Source organism: Rattus norvegicus, chromosome 4 (genome assembly GCF_036323735.1).
Source record: "Rattus norvegicus strain BN/NHsdMcwi chromosome 4, GRCr8, whole genome shotgun sequence".
NCBI lineage: Eukaryota > Metazoa > Chordata > Mammalia > Rodentia > Muridae > Rattus > Rattus norvegicus.
In genome coordinates, this window is record NC_086022.1 from 124,522,283 (window position 1) to 124,541,216 (window position 18,934).

The 18,934-nt window shown below is 53.5% G+C and overlaps 1 protein-coding gene across 7 annotated transcripts; it reads left to right on the forward strand.

Annotated features, from left to right (window-relative positions):
* The first annotated feature begins 369 nt into the window (after positions 1-369).
* On the forward strand, positions 370-13,331 carry Klf15 (KLF transcription factor 15). 7 transcript variants are annotated; one of them, XM_063286783.1, is made up of 4 exons: positions 370-784; positions 2,733-2,943; positions 4,531-5,634; positions 12,230-13,331. In XM_063286783.1, exons 3-4 carry the CDS (start codon positions 4,556-4,558, stop codon positions 12,396-12,398), a joined length of 1,248 nt encoding a protein of 415 aa, XP_063142853.1. In that variant the 5' UTR covers positions 370-784; positions 2,733-2,943; positions 4,531-4,555; the 3' UTR covers positions 12,399-13,331. The 7 variants fall into 7 exon arrangements, with proteins under 7 accessions (XP_063142853.1, XP_017448423.1, XP_038964418.1 ...); XM_017592934.3 differs by having other exon boundaries at positions 2,855-2,943; NM_053536.2 differs by having other exon boundaries at positions 733-784; positions 2,743-2,943; positions 12,230-13,329.
* Positions 13,332-18,934: the final 5,603 nt, after the last annotated feature.

Below are 18,934 nucleotides of genomic sequence, written 5' to 3' on the forward strand. Positions count from 1 at the left end.
GTGCAGACTGAAGTGCACAGCAAGGTACCCAGCAAGGTACCAGCAAGGTACTCTCTGCTCACACGTTTTCTCAGGCTTCACTTTCCTCATTAAACCGGTGCAAAAGCTGCCCATAGTGGCTTGGAAGTCCCTCTGCACATCGGGAGCACCCTGCAATCTTTGGGGAGGTGCCTGCAGTGTCAATCACTGGCTTAAGGTGGTGGTCAGCAAGCCTCTGCAGTCAGTCAGACTCAGAGGTCGAGAGTAGCAGTAGCGCAACAAGCGCTCATTCCCGTGAGTAACCATGACCTCTGGAGGAAAGACCAGACATATTTTTACAAATGGACCCTTTAGACACGGTCCCTACTAGATCCGGCCTTGTTGGGAATGCGGAAGAGGCTGCAGGGACTATTCCGCACCCGAGATCCTACGTGGTCTGCACTTCGGGACTCTGCGGGCTTTCAGTGGGTTCTGGATCCTATCTCACGTGCGCACCGGAGGACCCAGTACAGGTCCACGAAGAGGCCGGAGAGCGCGTGGGCAGCGGGAGGGTGCGGCCGAGGCGGGGCGCGGCTCGTGACGTGCAGCGCTAGCCAATGGGGCGCGCGCCCGAGGCCGAGCCTCCTGCGAGCCTTCACGGCGCCCGCGGCGTCACGTGAGCGGTCGGAGAGCAGGGAGAGCGGCGAGCGGCGAGCGCCTAGCTCGGCCGCAGGGAGTGCGGGCTGCGGCCAGGAGCGCTGGACGCGCGGCCGCATACGGAGCCGGGCCGCACGCGCGAGGCCGTGCCAGGCGACGCCGAGTCCAGGTGGGAGACGCGCGATGTACCGCGGCCGCTTGGGTCCTCCTGTCCGAACCACGCGCGGGGACCCGGGAAATGTGGGGACCCCGGAAATGCGGGACCCCCCGTGAGCGCGCTGGGCCTTCAGAAGGCAAATCCAATGTGCGCAGTTCCTGTCCCCAGAGCCCACGCGTGTCCGTGGCACTCCTGGACCTGCGCTCCCATATGGCGGCGCCTGGCGGGGCCTGGCGACCAAGGGGCGGAGAGGTTACTGTCGGTCACTGCAGCGGTGGCCTAAGTGGGGACGCGAAGGGGGTCACTGGGCGGAAGGTAAGGTACTCTCTGAAGCTGTGCGCCAGAGTCCGAGCCACCTCCTTCCCACGTACTTCACACCCAGGGGTGGGCACCCACGCGCGGGCACCTGGCGGACACCCGCACGGCTGCACTGCGCCCAGCACACGCAGTCACACGACACAAACTCACACCCATTTGCGCGTACCCGCAGCGTTCCTGCGCTTATGTTCCGTTTCCCCACGCAGAGTCCTCAGGCCCCTTTGACCAAACATTACCCGAGGGCTGAGGGTAGCAGCCGCAGGGGTCAGGTCACCCCTCTTGGAAACATTCTCGCCTGGAAGGCACAGGAGCTGTTTGCTACCATGGTTTGGGAAGGTGAAAGCCCAAATGTTTGACTGAGTCCTTCAGATGTTTTCCCCGACCGTGGGGAGCCCCCGCCGCCCTACAGGTGCCAGAATGGCAGTAACTTTGGGGCCTTCGGACTCCTCAGGGAGGACTCTTATTTTGAAGACCGGCCCCCATTCGCCACCCCCGTGATTTGCACGCTGACCCAATGGCTAGCCCTTGGCCGGCTCTCTGCTTGTTATCAATTACATGTTGTTCCTACAGCCGCTGTGTCCCCGGGAGGATAAACAGCAGGCCTGGCCTGCTAAGAGAGGGGGCGGAGTCCAGCGGCCTGCCGGGGACTGTGCCCAGAACAGGGTGCCCCCTCCCCCTGCACGCAGCCTGCGCCTCTGGCTGCGCCACGTGCTGCTGTTTTTCAGGGACCGGCTTGAGCGCTGGCACTCAGGCTTTCAAGCCCTGGGTCCAGGAAGTCCTGGATCCCCTGGGCACTCAGTACCTCACTGTCCCCAGGGGTTGCTTAGCACCGTTTTAAGATCGTGTTAACTGGTTGGGGCCACTCCACTCCTGCATCCATTTGCTTCTGGGTTCTGGACTCGTTCAGCAAAGGTTAGATCTGTCTTTGACTCTAGATCTAGCCTGTAGTGAACAAGACAGTTTTCACAGTGATATCCGGCTGTGTAGAATATAAACCTGGGTGCTTTCTCCAAGGGGGTAGTGACTTCTGAGTTGAGATTTAAATAATGAACTCCCATCTGGAATGCTGAGAGAGGTAGGACTTCCACTGAGGAGAACACTGGAGCCAAAGCCCAGGTTCATTAGTGCTGGTGAGCCAGGCCGCAGCAGTTGGAGGGGCAGTTCGGGGTTGAGCAGGGCCCTAGTACTCTGAGCCCTGGAGGAATCTGAAACATTTTGGGGGGAGGGGTTCCTTCCGATGTAATTCTGTTTTGGCATCAACTTTCATACCTGTTCTCTCTCTCCCTCCTTCAGTGGGATCTCACATGGTTGCCTTTGACTTTATGATTCTCTGGCCTCAGCCTTCTGAGCGCCAAGACTATATGAGCCACTCTGCCCACCCAACACTGCTGTTCACTTTTTTTTTTTTTTTTTTTTGGTTCTTTTTTTTTCGGAGCTGGGGACCGAACCCAGGGCCTTGTGCTTCCTAGGTAAGCGCTCTACCACTGAGCTAAATCCCCAGCCCCTTGCTGTTCACTTTCATATCAGACCTTGGTTTTTACCGTTTTAAAAATGAAGCCTCGATACCACAATCCCCTTTGAAACAGTGGGATCGATCGCTCAGTGCTGTGGCGTGTCCAGCTCTGGTCACATTTCATTTCAGGAAATCTTAGGCAGTCCTGTTCTGGGTCCTGGGACACCGTGTGCACTGAATTTGCGTGACTGTACAGACGCTAAGTGCTCAGTATGTGGAAGTTGTTGAGTATTCGTATACCCTACGTATAGGAGCCACGTCACACTGGCAGCAAACAGATGTGCGCACAGAGACGTTGTGCTGCTTTCCTGAGGTTGCACAGCTGACAGCTGCAGACAAGGTGTGTGCTAGAAGAGTGAATGAGATGGGGTTGGGAGCAGGGAGTGTGTGGGTTCTGCCCAACTGCTTTGCCCTTCACGTTGTCTAGTGCTTTATTCCTTCCCAGGCCGTGCTTTGGTAAAGACTATGTATTTTAAAAACACATTTCCAGTTTGAAATCCTTAGCAGAGTATTTAAATTCAGATTGCCTCTTGGCAAGATTACCTTTGGGCTCAGATCTTGCCTCTATTCTCTGCATCAAGAGAGAAACTTAGAGAACACTGAGTCATAGAACAGTTGGGGAAACTGAGACACGGGGGAGTGGGATGACTGGCCTCTCGGCTGCTGGGCTACCAGGTGCCAGGCTGTGCAGTGGACCTAAGGTCAGGATGCAGCTTAGCATCCTCCTCATCAGTTTGATAATAACACAGGCAGCCATGGTCACTGGGCGGGGCAAAGGTCCAGAGAGGTGGCCCCAGCACAGCAGATACTGTTGACTCTTCTTGGACACCAGACCTAGTATGGCCTTTGGCTTCAGAGGACACAGCTTTCCCTTCTCCTTCCTATCCCCACTCTCTGAGCCCCTCTTGGATACCTGGTGTGCTGAGTGCTGGGGACCCAGGAGAGTGTGCTGCCAAGAGGGGACACAGGTACCTGCTGAGTCTTCCCAAGTCGGTGAGTGTCCCGCACAGGAAGCTGGGTGGGGGGCAGAACAGGAGACTCTGCTCTCACACACTGGCCAAGGGCAAATGTCATCTGCCATCCTGCCCAAAGGCTCTGAGGCTCACGGAAGTTACCCACACCTGGGCCCTCAGATCTTCTATGGACTCACAGCTGGGGGCTGAACCTTAATCATCATGGCAGGGAGATGTTAGGCACCATGGAAGGGGGCTTTGCTCTCCTGTGATACCTCATCCAGTCATGGAGAACCGTGACTCTCAACAAAGGTCTGAGGACCAGACTGTGGAGAAACACCATGTAGGCAGGCAGGCACTTAATGGCCTTAAACCGTTTTCCAAAGTACAGCTGCCAGGTTAAAGCACAGACAAGATGTGTGTCCCATTCAACCCTGGGGACACCACGCTTGCATTCACAGAAGTTCATTTTTGAACATCTGAAGTGAATATCTAACAAGCAGCCTGTGTTTTTATTTGCTCAATCTGGAAACCCCACAGAAACCCCAATAGCCCAGGCTCAGAGTGCAAATGGCCTTTTTCTTTCTCACCCCCTCTCTGACTCAAGGTAGGGAGCAGAGTCCAGGGTCTTGCGACTTTCAGGGCCTCCCCTCTCTGGCCCCCTCTCCCCACCGCCTCAGCTGTTCACAGACAAGAGCATTCCTTGTCTTATTCTTTTCCAGGATCATTCTGGAAAATGTTTGAAACCAGAAGTGCCCTGGGTTGTGCAACGGGCCTGGAGGGAGGGCTCTTTTGCAAATAGGGTGATGCAACTTTTGAAAACATACTCGCCGGCCCATTCTCCCTTGGGATGGAAGCAAGATCTGGACATTTGGCCACAGGAGGCCTTGGGCAGGCAGCCGGGGGTAGGGGTTACAAACCACTGGTAAGCATGCAGTCCTTCTAACCTAGCCTCCCTTGTTCCCTCTCTGCAGTCACCACAGGCTCGGCCAGGCCAGCATGGTGGACCACTTGCTTCCAGTGGACGAGACCTTCTCGTCACCGAAATGCCCAGTGGGATACCTGGGAGATAGGCTGGCCAGCCGGCAGCCATACCACATGTTGCCCTCGCCCATCTCCGAGGATGACAGCGATGTCTCCAGCCCCTGCTCTTGTGCCAGCCCTGACTCGCAAGCCTTCTGTTCCTGCTATAGTGCAGGTCCGGGCCCTGAGGCCCAGGGCAGCATCTTGGATTTCCTCCTATCCCGGGCCACACTGGGCAGTGGTGGTGCCAGTGGAGGTGTCGGAGATGGCAGTGGCCCTGTGACCTGGGGATCGTGGAGGAGAGCCTCTGTGCCTGTGAAGGAGGAACATCTTTGCTTCCCTGAATTTCTGTCAGGGGACCCTGATGATGTCTCCAGGCCCTTCCAGCCTACCCTGGAGGAGATTGAAGAATTCTTGGAAGAGAACATGGAGGCTGAGGTCAAGGAGGCCCCAGAGAGCAGCAGCAGGGACCTGGAAGCCTGTAGCCAGCTCTCAGCTGGGTCACACCGGAGCCACCTCCATCCAGAGTCCGGTGGGAGAGAGTGCCGTACCCCACCACCAGGTGGCACCAGTGGGGGTGGTACCCAAGGTGCAGGTGAGGGGTCAGCTCATGATGGCCCCATGCCGGTGCTACTGCAGATCCAGCCTGTTGCTGTGAAGCAGGAAGCAGGTGCAGGGCCAGCCTCCCCAGGGCAGGCCCCGGAGAGCGTCAAGGTCGCCCAGCTTCTGGTCAACATCCAGGGGCAGACCTTTGCACTCCTGCCTCAAGTGGTACCATCCTCCAACTTGAACCTGTCCTCAAAGTTTGTGCGAATTGCGCCTGTGCCCATTGCCGCCAAACCTATTGGCTCAGGATCCCTAGGGCCCGGCCCTGCTGGTCTCCTTGTGGGCCAGAAGTTCCCCAAGAACCCAGCAGCAGAACTTCTCAAAATGCACAAATGCACTTTCCCAGGCTGCAGCAAGATGTACACCAAGAGCAGCCACCTCAAGGCCCACCTGCGCCGGCACACAGGCGAGAAGCCCTTTGCCTGCACCTGGCCGGGCTGCGGCTGGAGGTCAGTATTTTTGGACAGGCTGGGCGTAACCAAGTAGGCTCACCTCTGCTCACCTGAGGGTGTGACAAGGCCCCTTTCTCCATTCGATGAGGTGGATTGGGAGAGGAGCAAGGGATGGGCGGGGCGGGGGGGGGCAGGATCAGAGATGGCACAGTTGGTGTCCCACTTGGAGACTAAAGCTGGAAGCCACCTGGTCTCTGGTTTCTTTAAGACCAGGTAAGTCTTGCTGAGACTTGTGTTATATGGGCTCTCTCTTGAGCTGGGATGGAAGGAAGATGAGGGGCTGGGCTGAGGTGGAAGGAAACTCAGCTAAGGGGCAGATGAACTTGGTGGCACATGGGCACAAGCCAGAGCCCATGCAGGCCTTACAGCACCTCCAGGTAAGTACCACCACTACGCCCATGACATTTCATGGCAACTCTGGCTAAGAACCACCAGGCGACAGCACTCAGAGTGGAACATGAGTCCTAAGACTTGAACTAGAAAATACCACTTCCCTCCAGCCAGGGGATGAAAACTGCACCCAAGTAGGAGTTAAGATTTGCCTTGTTTCTTCCTGGGGACCTGGAGGTGTGTTTGGAAAGTCATAGAGAGCAACCAGAAGGCAGGGTAGATGGCTGTGATACAGGCTCAAAGATAGCAGAATACCTCAGACTTACGTTCCAGACAATGGGGTGCCCAGCTCTTCAGGTCAAGGAGCCTCAGATGGCCAGATGTGGTGCCAGGGACCATGGAACCCTGCAGTCACCCTGGCCTGGTCTCTGAATGCTGATCATCATCTTCAGGAGGGTGGTGGCCTGCAAAGGTTCACATATTTAGGGTGATATGGTGAGGGGGGTGGGTGCTCTGGCCTTGGTAGCTAGGTTGTGTGCCAGCAGTGTTGGTGTATGCATGTGTGCGTCTGTCTGTCTGTCTGATGTGATTCACCTGTGTGCTAAGGACTGACAGAGCTGGACCACCTGAATGGATGCCTGCTGTGTATGGGAATGCCTGCTTACGTATTGTGTGATCACATGGTCACACGTCACAGAGGTGCTCTTGTGAGGCAGCCTTTGGATCTGAGTTGGTGGTGTTGTCCCCAGGGCAGGTGCTGCCCTGCTGAGACTGAACATGGAGGGATGAGAGAGGCAGAACTTCCCTTCCAGATCCAATTGGTCAGCAAAGAAACTTTTCCCCAGCAGTGTCTTGGATTGTGAAGGCCCTTCCTGAGAGACATCACTGTCTTCTCACAACTTTTTAAATACTGGGCTCCCTAAAACTGCTGTCTCCACCTCTCTGAGCCATGTTTTTGTGAGTAGATCCAGTGTAGGGCTGTGAGGTAGTTAAGTGGGTGAGTTGTAGAGCAAGAGGAGCCCGGACAGAGAGGCCTGGGGTGAGGGGTGTTTACTGAGGAAGGGAGAGCAATGGACCCTGGTTGGATGAGACAGTAGGACAGGGGCCCTGAGCCCACCCTGGGATTGCGGGTTCTTGTCTGGTCCTTTTTGTTTCCTGGAGCCCTGAGCTATTGTGGGGGTCTCAGTGTGCACTCTTTTCATGAAGTGAACTTTCACTTTCTCATAGTCAAACTGAAGAGGAAACCCAAAGGTGGCCTTCCTGGGATACTGACAGGTGTTCACATTCACAGGGACTGCTCATGGGCAAGCCACTGAATAGCCTTCACCCAACAGTCCTGACTCCATGGCTTACTCTGACTGGTACTGCCCATTTAAGTGGCATCTCCAGAGGGCAAGGGACCAGGTAGAAGCTGCAGGCTATGAGATATCTCCCAGGATAAGGGCTGGGAGATAGGTCATTGCCCACCACCATAGGTCCTGCTGCTCCAGGAAACACAAGGTGTCCAAGGGTGGCCCTTGCTCTGACCATGAGCCTTGCACTGCAGTCATTCAGGCAGAACCCACTCAGCAAGACTAGGGACATGCTATGCCTATCAAGATCCCTGTGTGGCATCTGCCTCAGGAAAGGGCTGGCTGTGTGAGTGTGTGAGATCCTTGGGATCTTCTTGGGCATCAGAAGCCCAGGGGTTGTGCCTAGGAGGTTTGCAATTCCCTTCGTGTGACCAATCTTCCACCCAGAGGCCGTGGGATGGGCAGCAATTCCTCGTCACAGTTAGGAGGGAGGATGGACCCCACGCACTCTGGATCTGGCCGGGATGGAATGAGATGACAATGAAGATGGTATTGGTGACAGGTCACACTCAGGGATCACCATGTCCTGGAAGGATACCAAGTCCCCACCAACCCCTTCACTTGTGTATGCCCATTACTCCCTGAGACTGATCTGTCCTGCAGAGAACATGTTAGAGTGTTTGAATCCCAGTCCGGCCTTCTGCTCTGGCCCACACACTCTCCGATGTGCACCCTGGCCTTCCCCCTTTCTCAAGCAAGATCATCTATGTTCCCCCCTCCTCCCTCCCTTCCTCTCTCCCCCCATGGGCCCAGGGATGCTATGGTGTCTCAGCCTTTGCTGTGCACCTCCAATACAGGCGTTAGTTCATCTCATCTTCACAACAGCTCTACAAGCATCTGTAGTAATCCACATTCTGCAGAGGGAAATCGAGGTACAGATCAATCATCTGTCACAGGGATGTGCCTAATGAGTGTGTTTTGGGAGTTGGGGTGCATCCCTGTGGGTGCCACACCCCACTGATTCTCCAACAGCCAGGAATGGAAGTGGCCATGGCGTATGCTGTGCTTCTTCAGGGCGTGCGTGCGTGCGTGTGTGCACATCTATGTTTTGGTAGACACGTACATGAAAGCCAGAGATGCTTGTCATGTTTCTTCCTCAGTAGCTCTCCACCTTGCTTTTTGAGACAGGGTCTCTCGCTGAACAGAGCTCATGGGTTGGCTACGCTGTCTGGCCAGTGAGCTCTAGCCTGTCCCTGCCCTACCAGCACTGATATTCCAGGTAGACCTACTAAGTTCAGTTTTTATGTAAGTGCCAGGCATCTAAACTTGGGTCCTTCCTCATGTTTGCCCAGCAAGCACTTTGCTGAATGGGCCACATCCTCAGTCCCTGGGCTGTACTAATCTTCTATTGTGCTCCTGGCTGTGGGAAAGGAGACAGCAGCAAGCAGCTAGCATGGTGGTAACAGCCCTGACAAGGCACCACTCTGAGCATGCTATATGTTAGTTCCTTTAACTCTTAAAATTAGACGATGAGGTGGGCCCAGAGGTGGTCATGGAGCTCAAAAGTGGCAGAGTTACCAGGTGGTGGTGATGGTGGTGGTGGTGGTGGTGGTGGTGGTGGTGGTGGTGGTGGTCGTGGTCGTGGTCGTGGCGGTGGCCCACACCTTTAATCCCAGCACTCAAAGGCAGAGGCAGAAGGATCTCTGAGTTGGAGGCCAGCCTAGTACAGAATAGGTTCCAAGACATCCAGGGCTACGCAGAGAAATCCTGTCTGGGGCTGGGGTGTGGGGTGCCAGAGTCAGGAGTTTAACAGCTGTTTGCTCTCTCGCTCACCCTAGACTCAGTACTTCTCCACACTCCTGCACACCTCCCTGGGAGAGCCTCTAAGGAGAGGCCCCTCCTCCACCTGCAGCTGGGCCTGGCTCGCCCAGCATGTTCTGTGCTTTCCATCTGGCTCTGCTGCTGGCACTGGGCCCTGAGTTCCTAAATTTGCCCAAGCCCTTACCCTACCCCTACTCCTCAACCCTGGGGACTGCTCCACAGCTGAGGAGACACCTGTCCCAGTTCAAAGCCCACCGCCTTCTGCTTTTGTGCACCCAAGATTCCCTATCTCTCTCTCTCTGTTGGGTCATACTTTTGCATGCAGTCCTCCAGCCTGTTCTGGTCTAACCATCTGGGAAGTGGCTGTTTGCCGCCTTCCTAGAAGTTTCCTCTCACTCACAGACATAGGCCTCCTTTGTTCCCTGCAGTGGAGGAACATCCTGTTCCAGAGTGGCCAAGCCGCTCCTTCCAGAAAGAATCTCGCTGGGCCATAGTTAAAGTGAATATTAATAGCTGTCAGCAGTCTGTGTGGCATGCTCTGCTGATGTCCATGGTGGACACAGAAGGCCCAGAGAGAGACAGTGGATTCCAAAGCCACTGTTGGAGGAGCTGGACACAGGATTCAAACTCTGTGGTCTGGTTTCAGGCCAGCATTTTTAGCCCTCATTACGGCTATCCATAAGCAGGGCTGTGTCCTCTGGCCTTGTGGTTAGTAGACACTCCATGCACTATCTGCAGGTTGTGCACCGCACACACACAGCCGTAGGGCCTGCAGCTTCTGAGATTTGGCTGTTGACAATGGCTTTCTGACAGATGGCAACTGGTGTCTCACACATCTCCCATGCTGGCATTACTGGTGGACCCTGTGCTTACTTTGCTCTGTGACCCAAGAGCAGTTGTCATAAGCCTGCCCCACAGATACCAGGCACCAGATCTTTGCCATGTATCAGGCAGGCTCTGTGCTCTGCCCCGCGCCTTCAGTAGGATCTCACAGTTCTTAAACAATTGCCACATCTGAAGCCTCACTGCCACGGTCCTCTGAAGTAGGTCTGCCATTTCTGTCTCAAGGCAGGGAAACTCAGATTTGACAGGCTTGTCAATGCACCCAGACCAATCCCAAGGCTGTGTCCCGTCTAGCTGAGATTTCTCATCTCTTGCTCCAGTGTTGCCTTAGGGTTCTCCTTTGGCTGTTATCAAACAATGTGACCCATCTTCAGTCCAGTTACAAGGACAGTCTTGTCAGGTACTCAGAAGCTATGCAGCAGAGAGGGGCTCTGGAATGAGGACAGCTTGTTCTCTGGCATGGCTGCCTCTCAGCTGCCTGTCTCTCTTAGGGTGTCATATAACAAGAGGACTGCTACCCATTCCCTGGAAGGCAGGCAGGAAGTGAAGGAGGAAACTCAGGCCCAGGATGCTCGGGATTATTGGAGTAGAGACTGTGAAGCCTGTTCTTCCTTGAGCATGGGTGTGTGCCCAACTCTTGCTTGGGGCATGCGACTATGGCACAGGGTCATAGCACTGGTATCAGCCTGGTATCAGCACTCCCAGGCCAGGGGAGGAGACTTTGTTCTGGCCTCAGGTGTTCTCAGGCCACATCTCTGGACCAGGTCTCCTGATGCCTAGGACAGAGTTGTAGGGCAGCAGCTTGCACAGTAGCTCCACCTTCTCTGTCAGAGGCATAGGAGATTGAGGTCCTTGGTGTCCTGAGCCCTGTCTGCTCCAGGTACCACTGTTCTTCTCATGTTTCCCAGACTGAGGTCAGTGTGGCCCACTACAGGATCAGCTGAGATGGCCATAGCCCTGGACAACCGAGTGTGATGCCTCTGCTGTGCACCTGCTCTGCATCACCAAGTGGCCCCTGTCTAGAAACAGGGTGCCAGGCCTGGCGCTCCTGGGTGTTCTTGGAGTATATACAGTGAACAATGTGTGACAATCCAGTCTCATCCTGAGGTGCCAGCAGAGGCCCCTCTGCTTAAGTTCTCCCCCGAGCACAGTGAACTGGGAGTGTGCTCTCCTTCCTGGAGCTAACACTGTCAAGGGACCGCTGAGCATCAAGGTGTCGAGACTAATTTTAAAATGCCGTGGGATTGAAGGTGTAGCTCAGTGGTGCAATGCGTGTGTAGCACGTTCAAACTTTGACTCCCTAGCACCCACAAAAGGAAAGGTAATCAAATGGTGGACTACGCTGTGAGAGAGGGTGCAGGCTCCTGAGAAGGTGACATTTGGGCTAAACTCTGCTGAGGAGGGGATAGAGAAGATGGGTGGAGAAAAGTGTGAATAGCTCTGAGGCACAGAGGAAGCAGACATGTAGTGGTGGGGTACTGAGGTCCTGTGATCCTGTTGCTGAACAGAAGCGGAATGTGAGTCTCAGGTCCCGGAAGTTATTGATAGGCAGTCTGTGCATCTTGGCCTGGTTCTTGCCTGTCCTGTGGATGTCTGTTCCCAGGCCTACAGTGTCTGAGAAAGGGGTGTCCCAGCAAGCCATTTAAATGCTCAGGAATTCCATGCAGATATATTTGGGGGCAACTCAGAAAACAGCACTTCCAGATCTGCAGGGTGCCTGGCAGGCACAAGTCTAAGGTCCTTCCCTGTTGCCAACAGAAGCAGAGAAGCCAGGTACTCCTGAGGAGTCTACTAACATTGCTGGGACTGTGTCACCTTTGGCTGGTCTTCACAGTCCTTTCAGGGATATGTCTGTGGCCCCCTCTTCCAGGGGAAGGTGAGGCTGGTGGACCAAACACTGCTGACTCACTGTTGCTAGTGCAGGAGTGGTCCAGTGCCCAAGGACTCAACAACTGAGTGACTATGGGAGAGTGTCCCAGGTGACTAACACCCTTAGGTCCCTTCCCACGTAGAACAGCCAGATACCTTGGGAAGTAGGCCCTGGCCAGGAAAGCAAACCTGTGTGCCTCGTGGTCCTTGACTCTTGCCCTCAAGGAGGTCTCAGGGACACTGGGGCTTGCCAAGAGCTCCTTGGGTGGCTATAGACATGGTCTCATAGCTTAAGATCCACCCTGGTCTTGCCTGGCCCACAGTGCCCTCCCACCACCTGCCCTCCTACCCGCCCCCGCCTCCACCTGTGTGGCACTGGCTTTGAAGTCACTTGTGGCAGTGCCCACGATGGCCTGGCTGACCACCGTGTCCCACAGGTTTTCACGCTCAGATGAGTTGTCACGGCACCGACGATCTCACTCGGGTGTGAAGCCGTACCAGTGTCCCGTATGCGAGAAGAAATTCGCGCGGAGTGACCACCTCTCCAAACACATCAAGGTGCATCGCTTCCCACGAAGCAGCCGCGCAGTACGCGCCATCAACTGAGCGCAGTGGCCGCCCTCCCCTCCCCCACCTCCACATTTTGTTTTTAAATGCAATAACTTATTGCCTCTTTCAGAAGGATGTGACAATATTACCAGTCCCCCTTCTGAATCTTAGGAGGTATGACCCAGAGCCGCCGTGGCTGCCTTTCCGGGGAGGACCCAGAGTCCCCAAGGTCCCTGGGGGCTGGTTCCCCGGTGGCCCAGGTGGCCCAGGCAGGCCTGTGCCCTTGTGCCTTTGTGCCTTCCTGCCAGCTGGAAGCAGTGTTTGGGGGGCCCTTGCCCTCCTCCCATTGGGCTCCCTACCAGGGCCAAAGCCAACATTATCACTGGGGAAGGAGTGTTTTGGCTGTGTCGAAATAGTAGCTCCCAGAGGAAGCCATGCTGAGAAAAAGGAAGTAGGTCAAAAGCGCAGGGCTGTACTGTGGTGCGAGGACCGCCATATGCAAGAGGCCTCTGAGGGTCCAGGAGGATGGCCACCCTCGCTCTAGGCCCTAACGCAAGTGCTTAAATGCAAGACAAATGGAGCCATATCCATCCATACCCAGCCTGGCTCACCCTCCTCCAGACGCCAACCTCCTGGCTGTGGTGGGAAGCGAAAGGAGCAGGTCTGGTGGATGCAAAGCGACTAGCTAGCGCCTCCCAGTCTGACTTAGATCCGCATTCCTCGTCAGGTCTAGAAATTAGTACCAATTGAACTAGCTTGTTTCGACAGGTCTGTTTCACATCCTATGAATGTATGTAAATAAACTGTACATAGGTGCGCATCTACATAAAATATCTTTTAATAACACGTTGACATTTGTGTAAATTTGAAATTTAAAAAAATTCTATGAAGTCAGTGTACATATGTTACAATTATGTATATTTTCTTTGGTCCTTCATAAAAAATATATTTACTTTGCCAATAAAAAGAGAGAAAAAAAAAAGAACTCAACCATTCTTTGGCCCTGTATTCTTCCGCTGGCCTGGGACATGGGGGTGATTCTGGGGCTCTGCTTCTTCCAGATCCCTTGGTGGACTTGGTTCTCTCCAGTGCATGCTTCAGTGTCACCTGTGCAGAGTGTCTCAGGCCAGCAAGTCATTGGCATTTGAGACTTTCGATAGATACTTCTGTGTTCTGAAGCTAACATCATCCATTGTGTTGGTCCTCCCCAAGAAAGTGGCTGGGTGGTTTCCTCCCTGCACAGTGACTGTGACATCTTCAGGAGTCTTCTTAGGAGGGGATGGACTTAGGCCACTTCCTCTGCCTCCCCAATTCCCTGGAAGACTTGGGGTTTCTGCCACAGATTTCTGCTGTTAGGTTTGCAGCCAGGCACACGCGCGCGCGCGCGCGCACACACACACACACACACACACACACACACACACACACAGCTCTAGGACTGGGCTCTAAGATCAAAGGGAGCAAACAACAAAGGGAAGCTGTGAGCTCTGTGGGGAACCAACCCAGGGAGTTGCCCAGGGCTAGCCACCTCAGCACCTCAGCTGCAGGAAGACCTTCCTGGTTCACCCGTGCACAGTGTAAGGTGAGAACTTTCTAGAAGGGGACTTTTCTTATTGACCTCACTAAAATAGCTGGATGCTGTGTGGGCAAGGGTTTCCCAGGAGCCCCTCAGAGATCTGGAAGCAGCTGGCAGGTAGGTTTTCAGCAGAGAGGCCCTATACCATGTGGTATGAAGCCGTGAGTCTCGATATATGGAGACCGCTATCCTGGGGGCCTGAGGTAGGCCTGCTAATCTGTCCTGCACAGTGAGAACTGGCAGTCATTGAGCATTCATATGTGACCAGCACATCTGATTAGAGGATGGACATCCCATCTGACCAGCTTGTGACCTCTGCCCTTTGCCTGTGACCGCATGTACCTTCGGAGGACAAACAGGCCCTGGGGAAATGAGACATTGATTTCCAGCTGCGTTAGCGTAATTTCTCTTCATCATTAAACAATCAATGTGGCTACAGATACAAGGGACATTTCAGGGACAGAGGAGGTTATGGTCATGTTGGTGGCATTAAGGAAGATGCAAACCATGTCCACATGCACCATGGCTGAGGATGGATGGACGGACATGTACTTCCCCTCATCAACACATCACTAACAGCCTGATTATTCCATCCACCTTGGCTGTGAGCCGTCTTGGGGAGAGGAGAGGTGCGGGTGGATAGAAGTCAGCCTAGGCTCCCAAGATCCTCACCTGAGTTCTGTATTCTCACTCCTGCACTGCAGGGGAGGCCAAGGTAGGGCACAGCAAGACAGAGAGGGTTTAGGGTTACTGCAGCCTCCCTCAAGCAACCTCTCAGTGCTGCCACTTTGGGTGGGTTTCTGCTACCCCCGATTGCCGCTGGACCTTGCACAACATGCTGATGGGAAAGCCCCTGTTAGCATGATGGTCAACGGTAAGTGGGGGTTCAAGCCTATGTTGCAACAGAGTGGAGTCTGGGAAACTGTCCTCAATGCTTTCAGTGGCTGGAAGAGAAGTCTTTGTCCTGTTCTAGGTGCTGAGAAGGCAGAAGGAGACATAGTCCTGTGACCCTGCAATTATTTGTGCTAGGGGAGGAATCTGGAAAATTATGAAACAGGTAAAATGACTCAAGTCTCCCCCAAGGTTTTAGTTAAGAGCAGAGCACTGTGAAATACTAGTAATAATTTTAATGTTAATGATGATAAGCAACCCCCTTTCATGTTTTCCTTTTAAATAAACTGAGTTGTTAGGAGCTGGAATAATTAGACTCCCCAATTGACAGCTGTCACACCTTTCCCTGGTGCCAGGCTGCCTTACGTGGACTGCCAGCCCGGCAAACTGCCAGTTGCCCTCAGCAGCCGGCTGCTTTGAACTCTCCTGGATGCCATGGGGAGCTGAGCTGTGATCAGCTGCTTCCTTGGAAGCACGATGCTGGTTCCGGAGTCACATCCCACCCACACAGTGGTTTCAAACAGCTTGCAAGAGACACAGTGCCCACCACTAGCCTCTCTGAACTCTAAATGACCCTGTAAACCACTCACACCAGAGAGGAACCTTCTCTTGTTGGACTGCAAAGGAAGGACTGTGTGGGGTTGGTGCAAAGGCAGCCCATTCGCATGAAACATTGCTTCTGATTGGGGCTGGCAGCCTTGCCACACCCCCTTTCTGGATATATAAGTCTGCCTTCCAGGTCCTCTCCTGAGTCAGCTGATCAGCAGTGATGCCCTTACTACTGAGGCCAGCGAGATGCTAGCCCAGACTTGCAAGAGACAAACGGAAACCCGAGAACTCTGAAGGCTCAAGAAGCAGGGCTCCAGCCAGAAAGCTCTTGACATGAACAGTGTTACTACAGCTTCCTGAAGCTGGGCTGAGAGGGGTTAAAGCCCGGGGCAACAGAGCTTGCATCTTGAGCACCTGGAACCCCAAGTCTTTGGCTTCAACATACCCAACCTCACCTCACCAACTTGCTTTGTAACTCAGACTGGTTTCAAACTTGCCGCCTCCTCCTGCCTCGGCCTCCCAGGTGCTAGAATAAAAGGTGCATACGGATATACCGGCTTTCTAGTCAATAATTTCTTCAAGTGTAGAACAGAAGGTTCTCAACCCGCTTACCCTAGTTTGGTTTCTGTTGCTACACTAATCGCCATGGCCAAAGGCAAGTTGGGGAGGAAAGACTTGTTTCATCTCGTAGGCTATGGTCCATCATTGAGGAGAGTCAGCCCCGAAGCTTGAGGCAGAGACTATGGAGGAAGTCTGCTAATTGGCTTACTATTTGCATCTGCAGTAGCATTCTCCTACAGTTCAGGGATGCGACTGTCCACAGTGGACTGAGCCTTTCTCCATCAATTAGCAATTAAGAAAATCCACTGCCCCAACCACCACCACCACACACAGAGACATCCTCCCGGGCCAATCCGATAGCGCCAATTCCTCAGTGGCAGCTCCTTCTTCCCAGGTGTATCAAATCAATAACCAAGAAGCAGAGCCGTCACACAACTCATTGGTAGCCATCACAAAACAAAGTGTAGCCACAGTGACCCACATAGTGTCTGCCTGTAGGCACACAGTCAGATCATTGCAAAAAGCAGGCAGCACCCAGGTTAGCCTGCTGCAAAGCAAAATTACAAACTCTGCGCCCTAAACAAAGCAGGCAGCCACATTGCTCTGTATAAGCAGTCTGAGGGAAGCAGGGTGAGCCGATGTGGTGGCTTCCCCCAGGCTCTAGTGTGTCATCCCAGATGGGGAAAGTAATCCTGCCCAGTCCCTAGGCATTGCCACGTTCATGCCCCAGTGGTTGTAATGTAGCTCCAGTGCTCCCAGTTAGAAAATGAGAGTCATTACTGGTTTGAGGAATGGACAGTTGCGGCTTGCCTGGCCTGCCCCTTGACTGCAGGCACTTGCAGCTCTTACCTTCCCGGGAGTCTGCAGAATACCATCTGTGAGGCACTGACAGCACATGTGATTTTGGGGCATCCCTGAGGAGTGTGGGGCCAAGGGTAGAACTTCTATAGCAGTGGGTTGTGGGGAGAGGCAACTGGAACCAGAGAAACCAGGAACTTCCACACAAGCTGTAGGGATAGGGAGGGAGCTCACAGGCAAAGGAGTTCTGACTGAACAGAAGTAGAGCCAACCATGAACTCCTCCTGAAAAGAGCCAAGATCATGCTGGGGCCACAGGGAGGAAGGACAAACTAGTTTTCTGTATATTGCTTTAGTTAAGGGAGTCAAAAGCACAGGCAGAGAGATCTGCTGGGGGCGGCCATGAACTTCACAGGTGTGAAAGGGGAGTTGAACTCAGGAACCAGGTAATAGCAGGTAGGTCCTGTTTAATTTGAGGCTATGCACAGTGGAGCTTAATGTGTGGGACCCTTTCTAAGGCAGAGGGCGAGCAGCATCCAGCATGTGCCTAGACCTCATCACTTTCAATAAGGAAGAGATGAGGGGCTGGAGAGAGGGCTCAGCGATTAACAGCATTTGCTGCGCTTTCCGAGGACCAATGTTCAGTTCCCAGCACCCATGGTAGCTCACAACCACCTGCAACTCCAGTTCCACAGGTCAAACACCCTCCAGCATAGACCTACACACACACACACACACATACACACACACAGACTAAAGACAGGCAGGAATGGTCCTGGCTCTGGGGAAACCCAAAGAGACCCAAAGCACAGTCAGAGTGCAGCACAAGGTCGAAGGAGAGGTATGAGGAGGAGGGGAGGTACAAGAAGTGCAGTGGCTGTAGGAAGAGGGAGAGGGAAGGGGGAGTGTCCTGTGAGTGCATTGGGAGGGATAGGAAGGAGGCTACTCGGCCACTCCCCATCACAGTGGGAAAAGCAGAAGGAAACATGGATAGCTAGGACAGAGTGGAGGCTGGAGTTAGACTCTGGAACAACCATATCAAGGCCAAAGACACAAAATGCACCACAAAGCAGTTTGTTAGCTCCCCAGGGGGTGATCACTACTGAAGCCTTGTCACTTTGACAGAAGGAGGGGGACCACCCATGGTGCCACAGCAAGGTGTGGTTGGAATAGCCTTCATCAGGGCTCCCAGGGCTGCTTTTGCCAATGCTTGACAGAGTAGCTCTAACTGAAAGGGATGATGATGTTCCTCCAGGCCTAACAGATCCCTAAGCTTGCCCCTTCTCCCTTTCTCTTTCCCCTGCTGGCCATTCTGACTCAGCGGGCCATTCTGGAAGTCTGGATGGTATGGGTGAAATAAATAAAAAAGGCAGACACCCGCGCTAATGCCGGCTAGGTAACACTTGCTAAAGTTTAACTGTGTATTAATATGTCATAAAATACACAACATGCATGTTGATATAGTTGCAATAAACTAGTACATAATCTAGTAATGTGTACAGAGTTTAAATAATTATAGGTATGATGTCATTTCCAATTGAAAAAATTCGATTGATTTTATTGTGTTGTGTATTTTGCCTGTGTGTGTCATGGGAACCAAACCTGGGTCCCTTGAAAGAGCAGCAAGTACTCTTAACTGCTGAGCCATCTCTCTAGCCCTCTCATTTCTAATTTAAATACAAGTGCAGCAGTTGGGTGTGGTTTAACGAAGGGGATTTATCCTGCTAAATGTCACTCGTGTTCTGAGTGGAGTAACTTTGATGACCTCAGTAGGTACTGTAATCTGATGGAGACATTGTTTATGGCCCACGATTGGCTGACACACTGTGTGGCGTTCCCTGCATATTATAAGCAACATAACTTGGAATGGCCCCTGACCGTGACCGTGGCCTTCTCTGCCAGCCAGTTCCTTCTCTGTTCTTCTTCCCTGACTCTACCCTTTTGGAGCTCCAGATTTCCACTATTTGAAGTCAACGGAAGTGCAAAGAGGCAGGTACCGCCTCCTCACAGGTCACAGAAGAGACAGTAGATGGTTCAAGGCAAGTGATGGAAGATTCAGGGGTTTGTTAGCGATGCTAGGATTAGAACCTGGAGCATAGCATAGACACCCCACACACACACCTTCCCCACCAGACTCACTGCTGGTCTTTACTTCTTATAACTGCCTACAATGTTTCTCAGGTCTCCCCTTTGCTCCAAGGACTATAGTGCGACAGTTG

Bases quoted from the DNA above. Each gene is read 5' to 3' on its own strand.
- Klf15 (XM_039108490.2), top strand. From the start codon at position 4,556: ATGGTGGACCACTTGCTTCCAGTGGACGAGACCTTCTCGTCACCGAAA. The intron at 5,635-12,229 runs GTCAGTATTTTT...CGTGTCCCACAG, and splicing joins TGGCCGGGCTGCGGCTGGAG to GTTTTCACGCTCAGATGAGT.